This window comes from Grampus griseus (assembly GCF_964374135.1).
Source record: "Grampus griseus genome assembly, chromosome: 4".
Classification (NCBI taxonomy): domain Eukaryota; kingdom Metazoa; phylum Chordata; class Mammalia; order Artiodactyla; family Delphinidae; genus Grampus; species Grampus griseus.
Window position 1 is genome coordinate 113,569,830 of NC_138997.1, and position 22,774 is coordinate 113,592,603.

The following is a 22,774-nucleotide window of genomic DNA, read 5'->3' on the forward strand; positions in this document are numbered from 1 at the left end:
ACCATTTGAAGGCAGCTTGGCATTGTGGAAAGAGGGCAGAAATTGACATTTGTGTTTGAGTCCCAGCACTGTCTTTTGGTAGATGTGTGTGAAAGAACTAGATCAAGTCACTTAATCTGTGTGAGCTCAATCCTCATCAGAAAAAAAAAAAAGGTCATATTAAAATTTGTGCTATTAAATCACTTTTGAGTTATTTTTGAGGATACATGGAAAATGTAGTTTGTGAGTACTGAGGCTTAAATCCTGGCTCTGCCACTGGCTGGCTCTGTTTGCTTAGATGAAATATTTAAACTTTCTGAATCTTGGTTTCCTCATCTATTAAATGGAAATAATAAAAGTAACTATTTTATAGAGTTGTTGAAATAATACATATCTTCACAGAGTGGTTGGCATATTTTAAGAACTCAATAAAAATTATTTATCATTATTATTGATGTTATAAATTGAGCCATGGATATTTTGGTAAACTCTATTGTTTCACATTGAGGTTGATGGCTATACCAACTACTTTATTGATAGGGAAGCAGCGTGACCCAGTGGGAGGAGCACAAACCAGAGGCTGAGAGAGCTGGGTTTGAATCCCATTCCTACCACTTAACAAATCATGTGAACTGGGCAATTTACTTTACCCCAGATTCTTCATGTGAAACTTGAGGAGAATAATCAACTATGATCTGTTGAGGGCTTATTATAGATTTTTCATACATTATTTTATTTAATCCTTCTCATAACCATGGAGACAGTGGCAGTTAGAATTGATCCTTATCCAGCCTGACTCCAGCCCATGTGGATATAATCATCTCACTCTATTGTGTTCACTTTTCCTATACTTTTTTCCCTGATAATCTACTTTGCTGAACTGTAGTAAGGCTTAGAGAGGATATGTGTATCTTGCCTAGAAAGGTGTCCTGCAAGCTGTACGACTCTAAGTAATGAGCAACTGTAATTATTTCATGAGGTATCATTTCTCAGTCCAACTTTCGTTCAGTCTAGGAATCCCCCTACAACTCCCTTACGGCGGGTCTTCAATCTCCGCTTGAATACAGAGTAAAGGCTTAGCCTCAAAACTCTGTAATACAAACCTATGACGATGAAATGAAGAAAACTGAGCATGGGCATGGTAGCTGACAGCACAGAAAAAGCACCCTCCTAACCATATAGCCGAAAGGCCTAACTGCTGAGGTGCAATGTTTGACTGTAAAAATGAATTGAAGGTTAAGAGCAAATCTGTAATGACGTCTCCCCAGGAATCAAGGAGGGAAGTGCAATTCTAATGTCAGGATGCATCCATCTGTGGAAATCTAACCCTCAGTGTCTTGTAGAAGAAAACCAAATGATATCGATGGTTATTGTATTATACCTAAAATTGTAGGCTTGAAATTAGTTCAATGTATCCTGACATAAAGCTCATGCCAAAAAAGTTAGCCGTTTCTTCTGCATTAAATCATATACCATCAACAGCATTCAAAGGTAGTCAACTTTCCTACTATTTACTTTTAACTTCTTGAAATCTGACTTTCCCTCTCACTACTGAACAAAATGCATCCTCTTACAATCCCAAGATTCCAGAACACCAAATCCAAAAGTTTTTTTTATAGATCTCATCCCTGTGGCTTTCTTTTAATTAAGAATGTTTTGTGGGCCACCCTCACTTTTTTTTTTTTAAGTAGTTCTAGGGGACTTCCCTGGTGGCGCAGTGGTTGGGAATCTGCCTGCCAGTGCAGGGGACACGGGTTCAAGCCCTGGCCCGGGAGGATCCCACATGCCGCGGAGCAACTAAGCCCGGGCTCCACAACTACTGAGCCTGCGTGCCACAACTACTGAAGCCCACGCACCTAGAGCCCGTGCTCCGCAACAAGAGAAGCCACCAAAATCAGAAGCCCGCGCACCGCAAGGAAGAGTAGCCCCCGCTCATCGCAACTAGAGAAAGCCCGCACGCAGCAATGAAGACCCAATGCAGCCAAAAATAAATGAATAAATAAATAAAGTAGTTCTGCCTACTGTTCAAACATTGCATGTCCTGGTTTTTCTTTTGAGTGCTCACTCTCTTCTTCCAATGCTCCTTTTCAGCCCACTCCCTCAGGGTGGATATTTCCTTTTTTTTTCCAAAGATTTTTTTAAAAAAACTAATTTATTTGATTTATTTATTTTTGGCTGCACTGGGTCTTCGTTGCTGCTCAAAGGCTTTCTCTAGTTGCAGCAAGCGGGGGCTACTCTTCCTTGTGGAGCGTGTGCTTCTCATTGGGGTGGATTCTCTTGGTGTGGAGCACGGGCTCTTGGCGTGTGGGCTTCAGTAGTTGTGCCTCGAGGGCTCAGTAGTTGTGGCTCGTGGGCTCTAGAGCGCAGGCTCAGTAGTTGTGGCACACGGGCTTAGTTGCTCCGTGGCATGTGGGATCTTCCCGGACCAGGGCTTGAACCCGTATCCCCTGCATCGGCAGTCGGATTCTCAACCACTGTACCACCAGGGAAGCCCCAGTGTGGATATTTCTAAAGTGCCTCTATGTTCACTCTTTCACCCTCCACTTTGCTCCCTGGGGTCTCAATTCTTGCTCTGGGGGTGTTCGGCTACGTAGCTGTTACCTCCAGCTGCAACACCACCTCAGAATTCTAGTCTCATATTTCCAACTGCTTGCTACATTATTCCAATGGAATAATTCATCAAGATCGCAAATTCAGCATAACTACGATTCAACTTATCATTTATCCTACTGACTCTTTTCTGGCCAACGTTATCAAGGAGTCAAGCCAGAAACCTCACCTCTAGCTTTACCTTCTCTTTCAACTTCAGCCCTTACATCCAATTAGCTATAAGACTTGTATTAAATTTTCACCTCAGTACCTTTTTGTTTTGTTTTGTTTTGTTTTTGTTTTTTTTGTGGTATGCGGGCCTCTCACTGTTGTGGCCTCTCCCGTTGTGGAGCACAGGCCCCGGACGCGCAGGCTCAGCGGCCATGGCTCATGGGCCTAACCGCTCCGTGGCATGTGGGATCTTCCCAGACCAGGGCACAAACCCGTGTCCCCTGCATCGGCAGGCGGACTCTCAACCACTGCGCCACCAGGGAAGCCCCCTCAGTACCTTTTAATTTGACTACCTGACTGCTTCTCTTCTTCTTTTGTTAAAAGTTTAACATGATCACAACTTTAGCCATGGTCACAGATTTTGGATGTAAACCCAATGTAGATCAAATTCATCTCTCACCTTCTGCTTCAAGACTTCACTTTTATCCATTTCTCCTCTACTAGTATCAACCCTGGTTTTCCCTCTTTGTCTGCCCAGGTTTTTGCTTGGTGCTTGTGGCAAACCCTATTGATGACATGATGCAACTTTCCTTTTGAATCCCATTGCAAACATACAGCTTTCTCCAATATTCTGGTGACCCCTTTGGAATTTTGGCTTTGGCTCACCAACTTAGCCCCTCTCCACTATTGAGCTTCTCATTCTGATACTGAACTTTCTGCTCAGTGTGGCCCTGTACCTCCAATGATACCTGATGTTCCAGACTGAGCCAGACCATCCCCTCTGCTCATCTCTCCACTGAGGACTGGACATTATTCTCATAGTCCAGACTTTTATGACCTTGTCTAGATGATTGACATAGTTTCCTGGTCTACTTGGTCTCCATGCTTTCAGTCTCTTCCAATTTCTTTCCATACTGGACACTATTACCTTACACATTTTCATAAAGAACATCTGGTGGACTTCCTTGGTAGTCCAGTGGTTAAGACTCTGCACTCCCAATGCAGGGGACACAGGTTCCATCCATGGTCAGGGAACTAAGATCCCACATGCCACACAGGCGCAGGCAAAAAGAACCAAAAAAAAAAAAAAAATCCAACAGAATCCCAGGCTCCTCCCTTCTCTGGGATTCAGGAAAAGAAAAACAAAAAATTGGTAATTACACTAAATAGTCTAGTGGTAATATATAGCAAATGATATACCCAAAACTCTTCAGTGGTTCCTTATTGCCCACCACACTAGACATTCAAAATGCTCCATGATGTAATTTCAATAAAAAAATTTCAGCCTTATATGATACAATCTTTCCATATTTAACCTATTCCCTTGGCAAATGGAATATTATTTTTCCTCAAATGAATCCTGTCATTTCCTGCTTGTATAATATTGTATGAACTATTTCTTCTTCCTGGAATATTTAATGTCTTGCTCTTCATCTAAGCTTTTAAAGATTACCCATGTATCAAGTCCTAGCTCAAGTGTCACCTTTTCTGCAGTTATTTTTTAAAATGGAAGAATGTTCAATTATCTAGCATCTCTTAGTACGGCTATTTAAGGCATATAACATAAAACCACATCGTTTTCTTATTCAGGCACCCATGAGATTATCAGCTGCTTGAGGGCAGTAATGATGAGATAATATATTATTCTAACATTGAACAAATATTCATTAAGTCCTTACTGTTCTGGTGACGGGAGGTATGAACAAGACAGATAGAAGTCCTTGCTCTCATGGAGTTTTTGTTTTAAGGAGAGGCATGTTTTACAGATAAGAAGCAACTAAGTAAATAAACAAAATAGGATAATCTCAGATTTAGATTGGGTAGTTAGGGAAGTTCTCCCCAAAGAGGTATTTGAGAGAAAAATCTCAATGATAAGAAGAACCCAATCACAAGACCAGAAAAGAGCAAATAGAAAGTCATCAAGTCGGGAGTGTGCTGTGTTTAAAGAACACGTGGATGACAGAGTGGCTGGAGCACAGTGGGTGGAGGGGAAGACTAGTTCGAGATGAGGTTATAGAGGTAAGCAAGGGCCAGATCTTGGAGGCCAAGCAAAGTGATCTGGATTTCATCTTAACGTTTAAAACAGGGAGAAACATAATCTAATTTACAGCATAAAACGGTCTCTGGTTGCTGTTTAGGCAATGGATTGTACACGGTAGGAGTGGAAGCAAGATTAATTGGAAGACTACTGCAGTGATCAAGAACATGAGATGAGAATAGGTTGAATTTGCTGATAGTAGAGGAGAGAGGCAAGTGGACCCATTTATAGTCTCTATAGTATTAAGTAGGGTACCTTGAACATGGTAGACGCTCAATATATGTTGATAAATATATGCCCAAGTGTTTCAAGATAGTTTCACCTTCTTAATTTGCATTTTATCTTCAAATTTTTCCTGCTTTGATTCACATAATATGGCTTAATATATTCCTGTCTGGCACTTGGTGAGCCAAAAACAAAACAAAAAAGAAACGAAAAGAAAAGGACCTCATGTTCAAGAAAACAGCATAGATCCCAGTGGAAAGTCAGTTAACAAAGAACTAAAGTGATGTAAGTTCATATTGTTAAGTTAATTATGGAAAGAAATAAATTACTTGGAAAAAATGGTAAAACGTGGATTTCAAAAATCTATGATAGGATGAAAATGGAAATGGTATTCAAATACAAAGATCTACGTTTGAAAAAAGAGAGCCTCTGTCAGCATCAGCTGGAACAGTGTGCCCAAAGAGGATGTGGGTAAAATTAATTTTCATTAAAATTGAAGACTTTTCCAGTTCTAACTAACTTTTGATTTTTCTGGAAATGTAAAATCTTCATTTTGCCATCTTGATATGTGAATTTCCTAATAGGTAGCTGACACTACTTATATTAAAATTCTAAGATCACTGAATGTGACCTGCCTTGTTTTTAAATTAGGAATCTGAGAAAAGACAGGCAATTCGGTAAGTTCTCATGCTCACATTCATGTATACTTCCTAGGACATTTAAATTTTTATCCATAGAGATTCATCCTACATTATGAATTCAATCCAAATTCCTTCAATACAAAGCAAAATCCAAATGAAAATGGGATCAATTTTTACCACTTTCCAGCTAAAATGCTAAGTGGCCCCTGAATCGTGTGAAACTTGGCCCCAGTCAGTGTGAAAACTGGCTGCAATCTGTATGAAAGGCCGTCTGGGTTGTCAAAGTAGTTCATGAACTTTGGCCACACTTGCAAGGAACCTGGTCCAAGTCTTAGTTTGTAATGCAACATGAAACAAGGTGAATTTCACATGGTTTCGGGTTTCCTCCTGAAAATTTGGCCTAGCTTTATAATCAATCATCACTTTTTGAAACGATGAAAGCCAACACACCTTCTTGAAACTGAGGGCTGTGTGCACACTGATGACAGCTAAGCTGTGAACCACCCTTTCACTTCCTTTGCCAAAAGAAGATTTCTCAGAATAGAAACAGTTTCCCTCTTACCTGGAAAGGGCAAGTTGAGTGATTTTGATATTGCATGTAGAAAGAAAGAATACACAATACATGGAGACATGCCATGTGAAATAATCACCACATACGGAGCAAGTGGCTACATTCTAATCGTTTAGGGTTATGAGAAATTTATTCCATTCACATCCATGACAGATATCATGATGTTTAATCTCCTTGACCATTAAGATAAACTTTGAGCTGGTCATCAGGTAGAATAACTGCCATGGTGACTATGCTGAGACATAGTCATTATCTCTATATGAAGAAATGGCAGAAGAATAGGAAGGAAAGTAAATCATGGCATAATTTTCACCTAGTTTAATAAACAGGAGGGACAAGACTACAAACCTTTCAAGTTTGCATTGACTACATCTTTTGCAATAAAACCTCTACTGCGGTGAAAATGAATTCAATAATTAACTTCACAGACTGCATTTTACAAAAAACCTACACAGTGTCTGTTTTCAACCTGAAAGTTTGAAATGTGCTTTTCCACTGTAAGAAATGACTCTCTTCAACCAAGTACTCGCTTTTGTGCATAGTGACACGAGAAAATCGAGAGGTATGTCTGCACGGAGCCACTACATCATTGGAACAGCATGTCTGAACATTTGGGTAATAAGGCACAGATGTGAAGCAGAGGACTTGGCACTACCAAGGTAACAACAAAGCATTCACCATTGTCTTATAATGGTTAAAGGAGCCACATTTGAGAAGAATAAAAGAATGCCCCTCCTCCCTGGAATGTTAACTTATATTACACCTTTTATCTGCTTAAAAATCTATAAAGAATAAGAAATTCAAATAAGTATTATTCAAACTTACGATGAACAAAAACAGAAAATGCATTAATATTTTCATCTCTAATACAACATATTTATGCAATATTACATAAAGTTTAACTGCAGAAAAAGGCCAAATTCAATAGGAATCCACATGGCCTCTATATTACAAAACAACATATACAAATCTGAAGGACCCAATAGTCAATGGAAGGGTGGTGGTTGCTGACTTTCAGTAGTGATTCTGGCCCTTAATCAGTAGGAATCATTATTGTAGAGTGTCCTATTTACAGGTATCAAGTTAAGATAATGCAACAAGATACAAACATTAGTTACAATTAAGGCTATTTCAGTTGTAAGTGGTATGGTATTTTTGTCAGCCATTACTAAACCACATGACACCAAGGCAGTTATGAAGCCAGGGATACTTTAATTCAATGAGTTTGGAGCTGAAAACTATTAATAATTTTCTGCCCAGGATTGGAAGAGTATAACTTACCCGAGGTCCCTGATCACCCTGTTCTCCCTGTAGAGTAGGAAAATGAGAAGATAGTTTTAGAACAAAGTCTGTAGATGCTCATTAAAAAGATCTAAATGTAACATAGTAAAGTCACGCCTGTATGGATTTCCACTAAGTTAATTTGTTCCTGCTACACATTTTCTTACCTTATCACCTTTTGGACCAGGAGGGCCCTGAAATAAAGAGAAAAAAACCATACTTTAAATAAATTTCAAAATATATTGTAGCTTAAATAGATAGGCTAGGGTTAGTCACAAGATTCATGCAAAGGGCACAGAGTTGTACCTGTCAGTGAGGTTTCTCAAGGAATTTTATGTTCTAAACTATACTTGTAATATGGTTAGAATGTGAAAATGGTATTATATACATAAACAGGAAAGTATACATATCATAAGTATATAATATGCTGAGTAAATTTTCATAAACTAAACACACCTACTGAAAGTAGAACCCAGCTAAAGGAACCCAGCAGCCCCTGTTGTGATGTTCCTTGTTACTGCTTGCCACCAACAGTAATCACTATTCTGACCTCTGGCAGAATAGATTAGTTTACCTGCTTTTTATATAAATGTACTTATATAAATAGAATCATCCATTATGTGTTTAGCCTCTTTTCTTAGTGTGTGTGAAATTCATGCAAAATTTTGTGTGTAGTTGTAGATTGTTTGTTTTTTACTGATTTATAATATTCCACTGTGTGAATAAACAATTATTTATTTATTTATCCTACTGTTAATGTCCATTTGCTTCCAGGAGTTTTTGGGTCTTGGTTATTACAAATAGTGCTGCAATAAACATCCTAGTATATGTCTTTCGGTGAAAAATTGAATACATTTCTGTTGGGTGTATATCTAGGAGTGGAATTGTTACATTCTAGACAATACATACATTTGGATTATTAGTTAGTAGATATTGCCAAATAGTTTTTCAATGTGGTTAACAATTACACTTCCATCAGCAATGTATGAGAATTTTCAGTTCCTCTATATCATCACCAATACTTGGTATTTTCCATCTTTTTCATTTTAGACATTCCGGTGGGAGGTGTGGTAGTTTCACACAGTGTTTTAATTTGTACTTCTCCAGTAATTAAGTTGAACTCCTTTTAATAAATGTATTGGCCATTTTGCATCCTAGCCCATAAAGTGTCTGTTCACATCATTTTCTATTGAGTTCTCCTATTATTTGCTAGAGTTCTTTACATATTATACATTGTATTGACAGATAGACAGATAGATAGACAGATAGGAGTTCTTTACACACTCTGAATTTGAGTCTTTTGTCAGAAAAGGATATATTTATTGCAAACATATTCTCCCACGCTGCATATTGTGTTTACATTCTCTTAAAGATGTTTTTGATGAATAGAAGTTCTTAAACTCAATTTAACATTTTTTCTCTTTATGATTATCTCTTTTATTGTTCCACTTAAGAAATCTTTGCCTCCTTCAAGGTCATAAAGAGGTTCTTCTATGTTTGTTCTAAAAGCCAAAAGCTTTATTATTTTATCTTTCATATCTAGATCTGAATTCATGGAGAACTGATTTTGTGAATGACGTGAGGTTAAAGTCAAGATGCTTTTTTTCCCCGTGTGGATATCAAATTAACCCAATACCATTTATTGAAAATGCCTCTTTTCCCCATCACAGTACAGTGTTACCTTTGTCATAAATCAGATGACCATATATATGTGGGTCTTTTAGGAAATTTCTATTTTGTTGGACAGTTGTCTATTCTTAAGCCACACTGAGATTTTCTTTACTTTTGAACAAAAATACTAGCAGGAAACATGAATTCTAGAGGCATCAGTATTTTTTTTTCCTAGCTCTTAAAGATGAAGTCATGTCTCAGGGCTCAGCCCACCTGCAGAAGTGGAGCATTTCAGAGTTACCTTCAATCTCTCACCTTCCTTTTTAGCAGGGTTGGGAGACAAGGACAAGTCTAGACAGGAGTAAAGCCAAGGTCCTAACAAAGTACCCCTTCTGAGGTCCCAGTGGGGACTGCTATCTCAATTCAGGTGGGAATGTAAGAATGCTCCACCTACCAAGATACCTGCTGCTAAACACCAGTTGCAGAGGAGCTGTACCAAATTCCCATTCTCAGTTGCAGCAATTTTAACAGCTGTGAGGTTATCATGACATTAACAATAACAGGAACATCATGTCTTATATTTTGTATATTTTACCATCAACAAAGAACTTTGACCTGTTACTGCATTTAATCTTCTCCCAACCTAATGAGCAAAGTTTTATGATATTTCTTTTACAGATGTCAGAAATAAAACTCAAAGATTATCAAGGTTACGCCTCTTGTAAGTGAGTTAGCCAGGACTTTAAGCTAGTCTGTGTGACTTTAAATGCAGTGGATCGAGATGCTAAGTGTTAGGGCACAGCTCTAGAACTAGATTCTCAGGAAGACTGACAGCCATGTATCTGGTGCCTGCTTTCAACAGGTGCCCTCTTGAATGCCTCCCAATTGCCTTTTTCTTTTTTTTCTTTCTTTCTTTTCTTTTTTTTTCTTTTGGCCGAGACACAGCTTGCAGGATCTTATTTCCCCAACCAGGGATCAAACATGCCCCCTGCTGTGGAAGCACGGAGTTCTAACCACTGGCCCGCCAGGGAATTTCCCCAATTGCCTTTTTCATAGTATCATGGACAGTGGCCTCAACATCTCAAGTTCAAAATGCAGGAAAGAGGAATTGTAGAGCATCTGGGAGAGGGAGAGGGGGCCAAGATAATGGAATCAACTAAACAAATCCTTTTCTTTCTTAACTCCCCAAATAATTTTGCCACTAAAAAGGGGAGCTATTTTAAGAACATTTTTCTTAATGTTTTCAGCGAATCAAGTAGTGAGTCATGAGTACAGTCTGTGTACCTCTGTAAAATTAAGTTTAAGAAATTTATTGGTCATTCTTGACACGCACAAAATGCTCACTAATGCTCTACAAGTAGGATTTTATTTTTGGTGGGGCAGAGTCAACCCAAAGAAAAGAATGAGAGGACACCTACCATCAAGTTAAGAAATGCAGTGGAGATTCTGGTCTTGATTTAATTAAGTAGCATGTTTAACTCTAATTAGATCTTTATATACATTTGGTGGATGCCTATAAAGAGCGTGGCAATGTTCTAAGCACTGGTAGAGGATATGGTGTGACATGCTGATTTAGAAAAGCTAAACAGGCTGTTCTAGAAAAGCTAAATAGCCTGTTGCCAAAGTCAAACACTTCTCCTATACTGGTGTTAAGAAAAATGACCCCTAGAAAATCCAGCTACTGTAAGGTCACTTACAATTACTGTGGACTTGTCCCCAGCCCCTCTCCCCTACGCCCATCAAAAGCTTTTCCTCTTTAAAGTTTAGTTTGCTTTTGCTTGTGAGATTTCAGAGGGCAAGGCTCTCATTGTACCAGTCCCCCAAAGGGACCTTGTTAGGTGATACGGCATGTTTGAGGTCAAAACTTTTGTGAAATTATTTTACAGTGGGGAACAGAGATGAGTCTTTTCCCCAAAGTCCAATTACTAATGCTAAAGCCACATGTGTCCTCTAGAGCTCTTTAGACAGCTTGCCATAAGCAAGGATGCTTAATTCATGAACACATGAAAATTTGCATTTACAATTGAGTAATGAATACTGCTGCTTCAAAAGGGGGTATTTTTGAGTAGACAGAATGGCGTCCTGGCACCTGCCAGCTCAATGCAGAACCGAAGCAGAGGTCAACCTCCATCCACAGCTGTGGCGGCTGCTTCGGACACTCCAGGCCCCACTTGTGCTCTCGGGTTTAATGGCAGGTGTTTTCTTCTGCTCTGAGTAAAATCCCACTCTTATTTCTAGGCTGGACCCTTTCACTGCAAACATGGGTTAAATATGTAGAAAAACGTGAGCTACCTTACTAAGCACAGATAGTATTTCAAAATTTTGGAGCCATGATTCTTTTTAAAGTCAAAACATTACAATCGAAAGAAAGGTTTCTTTGATTATTAACTTTTAAAATTAAAGCTAGGGCATGATTGAAGTTATTTTTCTTTTGTCTTTAGAGTAAAGCCAAACAAAACTCTCTGGTATTAACTACAGGATAGGCAGCAATACAAATTAATGAATTATTTGAATCAGAGAGTATTTTCCACTGGCATTTTGCTGCTTCCAACTACACCAAGTTAACGATCTAATATTCAGTGGACATATAAGTTGTCCAGGTATCAGTATCAGTGGCTGGTTGTTAACTATTTGAAGGTAAAAGCCTGTTGCTAAAACAAGGTTGAGGTCAATGGGAAGGAAATATGGTAAAATTACTGGTCACAATTAACTGAATAGTGAGTCACAGCCTCATATGAGGCTTCTTTTCGGACTCCTGTCCTTCTGGTCTGGTCTGGTATGTTGGAGTCAGATCTTTTATAATGTCCACTTTAATAAATAAATAAGAATACTTGAAATGACCTTTCTAATTAGTTTTACATAATTAGCTCTAATTACATAAATTTCAAAGGTGCTAACAACATCTTTATTATTAGTGTTGTTAGTAGTTGGAGAGTTTCTTTTAGAGAGTTGTTAAAGTGTTATTAATTTACTACCAAAGTATTTATAAATTTCAGTGGCAAACTTCAAATTAGCTCCTATTCAAATACAGAACTTAGTAGCAACCTATTTGTATCAAGACTTTAATGTGGGCCTATAATAATTTTAGTCTCCTGAATTCTATTTCTATCCAAACAGCTAAGGTTTTAGCTCTTTTTCCATGCACTATTATCTATTTCAATTAAATGATAAAAACCAAATTAAAAGCACAGGAATAAGAGGAACAATAAATGAGATTCAGGAAAATACTGGATTTCAATCTACATAAAAGTAATTGAAATATAGCTGGAAAAGACAGATATAGTCATAGGGGTTGGATGGCCCAATAAAGGACTTTTACTCACTAGAACTGTAAATTTTGTCTACTTTGAACTGGCAACAGCTAAAAAGGGAATGATTTTTACAAGACGGCAATCATGAAAACAAAATTAAATTCCGCTAAAGGCAGAAAAATGGAAAGGGAGTAAACCCTGGAAAGTCCTGACAGCCAGATCTGCTGAAATATGAATGAAGTTACGGTTTCTATCCCAGAGAAGTGTAGGTCATTTGTATTTTTGAAATATAACAATTCTTGTTCTGATGAATCTCTGCATTCCTGTAGAATTATGAGGAAATGCAAGTTTCATATTCTAAGCATCTATGGCCAACTATCAGCCAGACAATGTGCTCTGAGTCTGGAGGATGGACGTGTAAATATAATTATAACTAGTGAAATAAATGCTGTGTTGTAGGAGTACAGAGAGGAATGAAGGTAGGAGAGCAGGAATTAAAAAGATAACATTGGAACTGGCTCTTGAAAGTTGGCCGGGATAAGGGGAACTGGGGAGGAGTGAGGCTGTTCAGGCAGAAGGGATGAATGTGCAGACGTGTGAGAGGACATCCTGCCATCGGATGAGGAGTTCAGAGTGGTAAGAACATATGTGGTGTGGAGAGTGGAGATGGGGAATAGCAAGAAAGAGATTTGGGAAGACCGGCTAACAATACCCAGGTCCCTGGGCTGGATTCTGTCATCGATTTTACAAGGGGGTGCCGAGATCAAGTGTGCCTTATGGAACTCAGAGAGTATGGAATGCTATTCTTCTCAGGAAGTTGTTGCCTTGGTCCAAGGGAGAGATGGCAAAGATCTGAATTAAGATCACGACAATCAGGACACAGGAAGTTATAGATTTACGAGAAATTTCTGAGGCAGAACCAACAGCAAAGTTAACTGATTGGACATGGAGGCCATTGACAGATCATCAACATGGTTGAAGAAGTTCTGTTCACTTGAAGTTCACAATTTAGTGCATTTGAAGAAAAGTGCTGGCCTAAGCTGATTCAATCCTGATAAACACAGCAGCTCCAGAGCCAAGTGAACCATATAAAGTGTGAAATCTAGTTTTAGGGATGTTTTTCAAATCCAAGCAGAGTATTAGCAGATTTGGCTGACCTAATCAGAAATAGCTGAGAGAGAGAGAGAATTCTCTATCATCACTGTTAGGTAAAAGGAGCATGGGTGATAATATAATATGGCGGCCATACTGTGCTGCCACCATGCAGAAGCCATCCTTCTTCTAATGTTAATTTATGAACAAAGTACATTCCTTTCCTCTACTTTTTAAACTGTAAACTTAACATGGAATTACTATATTTTAAAAGCCATAATTTCCTTAATCTTTTAAGGATAAAGAAGACAGGGTCTGCTGCATGGCCATTCTCTAGAAGCACAGCACAACCTCAGTAGCCACTGCATGTCTGATGTCTGTGTGCTCAGGCACCCTTGCAAACATTACTTTATCAATATTCACAGTCTCCCAGGGAGGAAGGAAACACAAAGTATCCAATGTTCCCTTGAACAGTAGGATAGAAGCCTCAGTTCTACTGATGGCAAGATACGTCCCTGACTGTATCATTAACTTGGCCCATTGTGCCAATGAGATAGATACTCAAATCATATAGGCACGATGAACCTGAATTTGGTACCTTGGTTCTTAGCATGTATCTGAAACTGCACAAAATCATACTGCAAATAGTATTAGCAATGGAAAAATCTACTACTTAGTGGAAAAATAGGGACCCTAGCTATTTACATGTGGATAAATCTACCTTGCTTCTGAATAAATTGCAGTTAGCATAGGTTCACCTCTGACTAAAATGTGAACACGTGTTCTTCCAAGTGTATGCCTCAACCTTGAACTCATATATATCATTTTCCGCTTTACTGGCATAATATATTTTTAGGGACATTTCTTTCTCAAATCACCAATTTTTTTGTTTGTTTGTTTCACAGACTTCCAACTTTGCAAATAACTTCAGCTAGTAATGTGTAAATTTAAAGCTTTTTATGGAAAACGTAACGTGAAAATGTACGAGTTCCTATACATAAGTATAGATCAGTGTGTGTGTGTGTGTGTGTGTGTGTGTGTGTGTGTGTGTGTGTGTGTGTGCTTCTGTATAATTTCTTTTCAAATGCTACAGAAAAGAGTAAAAAATAAAAAGGAAAGTATAATTTGGGGGAATTATTTTAAAATAAAATACATAAATTATCTTGGTGATTAAGAGCTCAAGGTTTAGAATCAAACAGATCCAGACTGAAATCCTGGTTGTGATCACCTGTGTGATCTTTAGCAGATTAATTTGAGCCTCAGTTCCTTCATCTGAAAAATGGGGAAAACAATGCTTACTCTTTGCTTAAATGAAACACTGTCCACAAAGCAACTTGCAGAATGCCTGATCTACTAATGGTAATGATTTTGAAGCACACACTCAATATTTTAAATATTTTAACCATGCTAAACATAAAATTAAATTTCTTTTTCAGATACTTGACCTGAGGATGAAGAAAGTAAACATATTGATTTCCTAAAATCAAAAGGCAATGCAGTGAGAAATGTATTAGGTGGAAGGTTGAAAACATTTCAAGAATATGTGGGTTTAATATAGTTTACTTCAATGTACAGGAAATATTACCAAATGAAACAAAGCAAAACAAAAACACTTAATTGTTGTTTTAATCATACTACTTTAATGACTAAACAAGACTAAACTTTAGGCCCTGGAACTACCTAGTCGCCCCTAGCATACAGTAGGTAATCAATTCTCGCTGAATCAAAACACCCAGAAAGACAAGAATGCAATAAAACTCTCCTGTGTTCAAAGCAGCAACATATAAAAGAAATATACAAGAACCAGATTCAATGTTGCTGCAGAAGAACCGTGTTCATTATAGTGTCAAACTCTGCTAAGCCAGGGAAGGGAATTACAGCTATAAACAGGTTTATAGCTTCAGACTTTACACCTTTTGTTTTGCATTGAAGATTAAAAGAAACCAAGCAGAAAAGGGGGTCGGTATAAACAGAAATTTAAAATATCAAAACCAGCCCCGCTTATTGAGAAGCTACTTTTTACAGCTCTTATTTTCTGGGCATTTTCTGTAGTAAGATGGTAACTATATGTTCTTTTGTGATGTCAGCTGAGCCTTGAACGAGGGACTATACGTACCCAAGATCAGTCTTAAATCATAAGCAGCTGTCATAAGGAAACAATTAGTGAGGTCTAGCACTAAAAGAAAATTTAGAAAAACCAAACATTAAAAAAGGACTCTTGAAAGTTAGGCTGATGTAGCTCAATGGACTTAAGGGCTTATAAAACAGCAGGAATCAGGGAAGCTCACTCTGGCTTTCTTTTCTAACACAATACAAATCAAAGACAGCCAAATTACTGCTTCTGCCAATCATAACCAAGAGGTTCCTTCTTTCTAGAATCATTCCTTACATCTAAATATTTTAAAAGATTGCTAAAACTTTTTATTTGTTTAACTTTGCTTTTTTTTTTAAACTTATTTTTAAGAGGTCAAATAAAATGAACTCCATGGTGAAAGACTTGGAATCCTAAACATTCCTTTTGTGGAAAGAAAGTATCAACTTGCTCTCTAAATGCCCATAGTAGCCCCTGTGATTTTACAGCTAATGGTGTAAACTATCCTATAATACTCTTAGTGTCCTCAATATAATTCAAAGGTATTCAGAGGTAACATCCATCTTTAAACCTGGAGTTTAATTTACAATCATTTATTTCTTCATGTTGCCTACTATACTGTCCCCAAGTAATTTTCCCCAGACTATTTAAGAAAGCCTGGTTTGAAGGTCACTTTGATTCTTGACTTCACTTGTAGTATCTCATAGAGCAATATTGATTTTGTGCAGGGCAACTGAATACAATCCAGGGATGAGGGTAGGATGTCCCCTTTGAGTCTAACGAGATACACAGAAGGGATGGAAAAAACAACTGTCAGATGAGTCTGGGAGATCCTGAATCTCAGGGTTCCTCTGTGGTTCCTGAGCTGCTTATGTAAATTAGAAGCTCAATCTCCCTCATTCTCAGCTGATGACTAAACAGAGCAAAAGCTTTAATGTAAGCTTCTACATCTACCACACTCTCCGTCTCCAGATTTTCTTGTATCTTCATCTCCTCTCTCCTGGGAGTGAAGGGACTATCATACCTGTTCTCCCCACCCTCGCCCTGCTCTTCATTGCTGTTCTCACTTGTCTCTTCAACAAGTTCTCTTAGCTTAATTTCCAAAATATACAAATAGCTCATACAACTCAACAGTTAAAAAAAAAAAAATCAAAAAATGGGCAGAAGAAGACCTAAACAAACATTTCCTCAAAGAAGAAATACAAATGGCCAAGAGGCACATGAAAAGCTGCTCAACATCACTAATTATTAGAGAAATGCAAATCAAAACTACAATGAGGTATCACCTCACACTGGTCAGAATGGCCATCATTAAAAATTCTGCAAATAACAAATGCTGGAGAGGATGTAGAGAAAAGGGAACCCTCCTACACTGTTGGTGGGAATGTAAGTTGGTACAGTCATCATGGAAAACAGTATGGAGGTTCCTCAGAAAACTAAAAATAGAATTATCATAATGATCCATCAATCCCACTCCTAGGCAAAAATCCGGACAAAACTCTAATCCAAAAAGATACAAGCACCCCTATGGTCATAGCAGCACTATTCACAATAGCCAAGACATGGAAACAACATAAATGTCCATCGACAGGTGAATGGACAAAGAAGACGTGGTACATATATACAATGGAATACTATTCAGCCATAAAAAAGAACAAAATAATGCCATTTGCAGCAACATGGTTGCAACTAGAGATTATCATACTAAGTGAAGTAAGTCAGAAAGAGAAAGACAAATACCATATGATATCACTTATATGTGGAATCTAAAATATGATACAAATGAACCTGTCTATGAAACAGAAACAGACTTACGGACATAGAGAACAGACTTGTGGTTGCCAGCGGGGAGGGGGTTGGGGGAGGGATGGAGTGAGAGTTTGGGGTTAGCAGATGTCAGCTATTATATATCGAATGCATAAACAACAAGGCCCTACTGTATAGCCCAGAGAACTATATTCAGTATCCTATGATAAACCATAATGGAAAAGAAAAAATATATATATATAAAAGAATTGTATATATATGTATAACTGAATCGCTTTGCTGTGCAGCAGAAATTAATACAACATTGTAAATAAAGTATACTTCAATAAAGAGTTATAAAATAAAACAAAATAAACCCCATTACGGTTCCCTTGGATTCTTCTCCTTGGTCTGCAAACATGTTCATTCCCCCTCTCCTAAAGTCAAAGGAAAGAAAAGTTGCCTTTGCCCTCCATTCCCCCCTTCTAAGGTCGTGACTTCTTACCATCTCCATTGAACTTCCCTAAGTAATAGACTGGTCACAGAAAGAAAGGAAATTGAACTTGAGGGAAGAGAAAGTAAGTAGCAGAGTAGAAGGCATACTTTTACATTCTAGGTTTGGGAAAAATAAAGTAACATGAGTTGAAATACATATTGATCTTGAGGGCATTTCCTTCCATTAGGAAGAAGAAAGCTGAGCTATGGGAAGGGAAACTGCTGAGCCGGTCACTGGGGCCCTGGAAGGGAGTCACCCTGGGCTAAACTAAAACTAAATAAACCACAGCTTTGAGGAGGGAGGGTTGACAAAGCCCATAAATGGCAAGATTGCCCAGATTTGTTTCTAAACCTTTTGTCTTTTCACTTTACTCCCTTCATCAGCTATCAAATATACTATTTGGCTTTACCTATTACCTGAATTATGTCCTAAATTCTTTTCCAAGCTGCAATCCTGCATTCTCAACTGCTCACCAGATGTCTAAGCCAAGAGAGGCCATCATCAGCTCAAACTCAACATTTTCCAACCAAACTTCTCAGTTTCTACTGCAAGCCAATCATGACTTCTGACTTCCCTATTTTTGTTTAACACACTGCTACTCCTGCGAGTCTAAAAGCTCAGTGTTACGTTTGATTCAGTAAATAGGATCTATTGACAAGTCCTATATTCATTCTCCCCCAAATCCCTTGAATATAGCTTTCCATGTTTGTTGCTAGTTCCCTTGTGCCTGGAAAACAAGAATAGTCTCTAAGCATCTTTGGTCTTCCTTTACTCTACTTCCTCTTACATTCTTTTGGCAGGCTATGTTTTCTAAAGTGCATTTCTAAACATATCATTCCTCAGCTCAAAAAACATCAATGGCTCATTTGTAATCCACTCTGAGAAAGTTGATATAGGCAATGAGCCTCCATGGATGCAAAAGCTATTAGGTGACAGGTTTTGGGAAAGCAGGCCAGTACCACTGACCTGCCAATCAACCAAATATTTTATGCCTCTTGGTATGATGAAATAAGAAGCATATTACACCTTTACAAGAGACTCTTTCTGAACATTGAACCAGAACCTAATCAAACCTCTAAATAGAACTTGCAAAAGATATTTACAAGAAAAACAGAAGATAAGAGAATAAGTTCAAAAGCACCATAAAGAAGTCAGACCAATCCAGAATGCGGGGCATTCTATAAATAGGATGAATGCCCTGAAAAAACTGATGACATGAAAACATAAAAAGAGGAGGAAGATGACTATAGAATAAAAGAGACTGAAGAGTTATAGTAATTAAATTCCAAGTGTGGGCTTTACATCTTGATTCAAACCCTCTATAGAGACATTTTTGAGATAATTGGGGAAATTTGAATACAGACTGGGTATGATGATATTTAAAGAGTTATTATTAATTTTATTAGAATCAATAATGAAGTGAAGGGTATGTTACAGAAAGGTCTTATCAGTTAGAGATTCATATTTCAGTATTTGCAGATGCAATGACATGATATCTAGGTTTTGCTTTTATATACATCATCAAAAAAACAAAGCAAAACAAAATAAACGAGAGGAAGGGATTCATGAAACAAGATTAGTCTTGGATAATTCTTGAAGCTGGTTGAGGGGTCTAGGGCAGTTTATGACACTACTTTCTCTTCCTTTTAAATAAGCTTGAGAATTCCCCAAAGAAGTAGTTATATAATTAAAAATTTAGTTTAGATCACCCTTCTGATCCCTACCAAATAAAGTGTTAGCTTCTGCTTGTGTCCAAAGTCCTCTATTGTCTCATTTTATTATTTATTTATTTTTTATTTTTTTAAAAACTCTTTATTGGAGTACAATTGCTTTACAATGGTGTGTTAGTTTCTGCTTTATAACAAAGTGAATCAGCTATACATATACATACATCCCCATATCTCCTCCCTCTTGGGTCTCCCTCCCACCCTCCCTATCCCACCCCTCTAGGTGGACACAAAGCACCGAGCTGATCTCCCTGTGCTATGTGGCTGCTTCCCACTAGCTATCTACTTTACATTTGGTAGTGTATATATGTCCATGCCACTCTCTCACTTCGTCCCAGCTTACCCTTCCCCCTCCCCGTGTCCTCAAGTCCATTCTCTACGTCTGCATCTTTATTCCAAAGTCCTCTATTATCTGCTTCTAACTTTCCTTTTCTGCTTTATCCCCCATGCCACCTCTCCCTCTATTCCCTTAAGGATCCTCTCCGCCAGTCAGCCTTGAATACCAGCTGTTGTCAGAATGCCCCTCACTCTCCTCACTTTCTGTACCTTTGCTTATGCCATTCTTTCTGCTGAATAAACGTCATCAGTTATCATTTTGCTTAGAATAACGATAGCACAACTTTCTTGAAACTTCTTACCTGGCAACCTGAGCTATGGAGCTACTTGGAAAAAAACACAGTAGGAATCTGAGTTTCTGAAAGAAACATTAGTCCTTGCAGTAAAAGTCTCATCTTTGCCTCCTCTACAATCCCACTATCATTATTGCCAGTCATTGATGGCTCATCTCAGTGATCTCTCTTCCCTGAGCTTTACCTGACCCTCTTTTGGATATGTTCCTTCCCTAGTTTTGAACTCCTAAAGCACTTGTAACTCTTTTATAAAACTTAGCTCGTGCTCACTAGGTATAAGACATATGCTTCATGCTAAACTACCAGGGCCCTTGAGGGCAGGAAGAGATCAATATGTAAGAGAGGGAAATGTAACAAATGCTAACTTTGGAGGCTTCAATGTATACAAACATAGGACCTTTGGCAGGTCACTTAACCTCTCTGAGCCTCAGTTTCTGCATCTGTAAGATGGAACAAACAATAGTTAGCTCATACGGGAGTAGTAGGAAGTAATTAAAAGAACATACGGTCTTCTGTAAATAGTATTTCCCTTCCCCTCCTCTCTTACTAATTCAAATGTGTAGTTTTGTACCTTATATGTGGTAAGTATCCAATAAATATATTAGCAGATTTCTTGCAACAGAGGTTTCTAACAGGACATCAGGGCCAAAAGTAATATTCTCTGAATAGCCTGTTGACAATCAGAAAGTCACAGATAACTGTATGTCCAACACGCTTCCAATGAATGCTTATAAGGATATGTTTGACTTCAGCTAGAAATTGTGCCTTTCAAGGTCACTACCATTTCTCATTTGTGGACTCATGACTAGTTCCAGAAGAGTTAACAGCAAAAGGAATAAACAACTTTGCACAGTCTCTTGAAGACGAAATGAACTCTGTTCAATGAAAGATTTTCTTTTTTTCTCACATCTCAAACATGGGCAGATAGTTTTGGCTGTCTTCTCCCTCCTGCCTGTGACTCCAAGCTTTTAGAAAGAGTATATATTTTCTCTCTCCCCACACTTTCAATACTGAGTCACTTCAGCCATTGTTTAAACTAGGTTTAAATGAGGTCTATCCAAAAGAAAGAAGATAGAATAAAACGTTTCTGGAGCTATCTTTCTACCTATTATCTAATAGCATTCTTCCATTGTAATCTCTACACGATCCAAAGAATATATTTTGTATGAAAAATATCATATCAATTGATATATGACTGGAGATATTTAGAGAGAAAATAACTTTAGCCTATTAAGAATTCTCATAGGATATCAAAATTATCAAAGAAATCCATAAAAACATATGTGAGAAATTACATGTGCATATATAATAAACTTGAGAAAATTTATAAATAAAATTTTTAAAGTTTGAAACACTTCAAACTGAATTACTTTTAATTCACTGAAGAAAATATTTCTTTTTTTAAAAAACTTTTTATTGTAGTTAATTTACAATATTATATTAGTTTCAGGTGTACAACATATAAATTCAATATGTTTATAGATTATACTCCATTTAAAGTTATTACAAAATAATGGCTATAGAGAAATAAAGGTTTGTCGTTTAAGCCACCCAGTCTATGGCATTCTGTTGTAGCATCCTGAGCTAAGACACACATGTACTGATGAGTACTGTGCTGAGCTATCAAGGGGGACTCTCTGTGGACCTTCTGAGCTCTCTCCATGTGGTTCTTTGCTCTCTCACCTGCCTCACAAATTCCAGCTGCCTTGACCTCCTCAAGGGTCAGAGACCACTCTGTTTAGGTGCTCCTTGCTGTGCTACAGCTGAGAAATTCTCTCCAGACAGTAGGTTTGGGTAATCTTAGGGTTCACCTTGTTTGTTTTCCTTCTCTGTGCTGCCTGTTGCCCAATGCCTTAACACTATTGTTTTACATATTTTTTTCTAGGAGCAGAAGTCTTACAGTATGTTAGTAAACTAAGTTTATACTGTAGATTCAATGTTCCAATATCTAGTAGGGAAAGTCTTCCCTCATTTTTCTTTTTATTTCAAAACATTCTTGGCCACTTGGCTCCCTTACTCTTTCATATGAATTGTAAAGCCAGCTTACTAAATTCCTTTAAAAAGTCCTCTTGGGTTTTGGATTTGGATTGAATTAAATTTATATAGTATTATGAGATACAACTGATATTCTTACATTTGCATACGCCTTGCCCTTGGATGGGGAAAATTAATATCATAAAATACTATGAAGAACAATATTTCTAACTAAAACTTTTCGATACCTTTAGAAAGAATTAGACACATAAATGTTTGTTTTAGATACAGAATATATACAATAAGTATATCTAACAGTGATAATCATTTTTCATGAATTTCTTAATTTTAAGATTAAACTACTTATCCTAAACCTCTATCTTTTGAGGCCATTATTCTGTTGGATGTTTATCCAGAAGAAGTATCACTATAAGGGTAATACATCTTCATGGCTCTGTCTCAGTGTGAACGCTTATGTGAGAAGGTATGTATGTAGGTGTTTAGATTTAATAATAACACTTATATGTGCCATACCCTGTTCCAAGTGCTTCATTAAATCATGTATTAAGTCAAACCAACCATCCTTATTTTACACTGAAAAACTGAAGGAAAAAAATAACTTGTCCAAAGTCAGGCAGCTTGTAAGTTGCAGACCAGGCTG

General features: G+C 37.7%; 1 protein-coding gene across 3 annotated transcripts in view; it reads right to left on the reverse strand.

Moving 5' to 3' along the window:
- COL25A1 (collagen type XXV alpha 1 chain) overlaps positions 1-22,774 on the reverse strand; it is a gene marked incomplete at both ends in the record, with an annotated part of 461,173 nt that overhangs the window by 146,068 nt on the left and 292,331 nt on the right. For all 3 annotated transcript variants that reach the window (XM_082653474.1, XM_082653476.1, XM_082653475.1), the window contains 2 exons: positions 7,496-7,522; positions 7,663-7,689. In XM_082653474.1, coding sequence (XP_082509600.1) covers positions 7,496-7,522; positions 7,663-7,689 — 54 coding nt within the window. The remainder of the gene's footprint in view (positions 1-7,495; positions 7,523-7,662; positions 7,690-22,774) is intronic.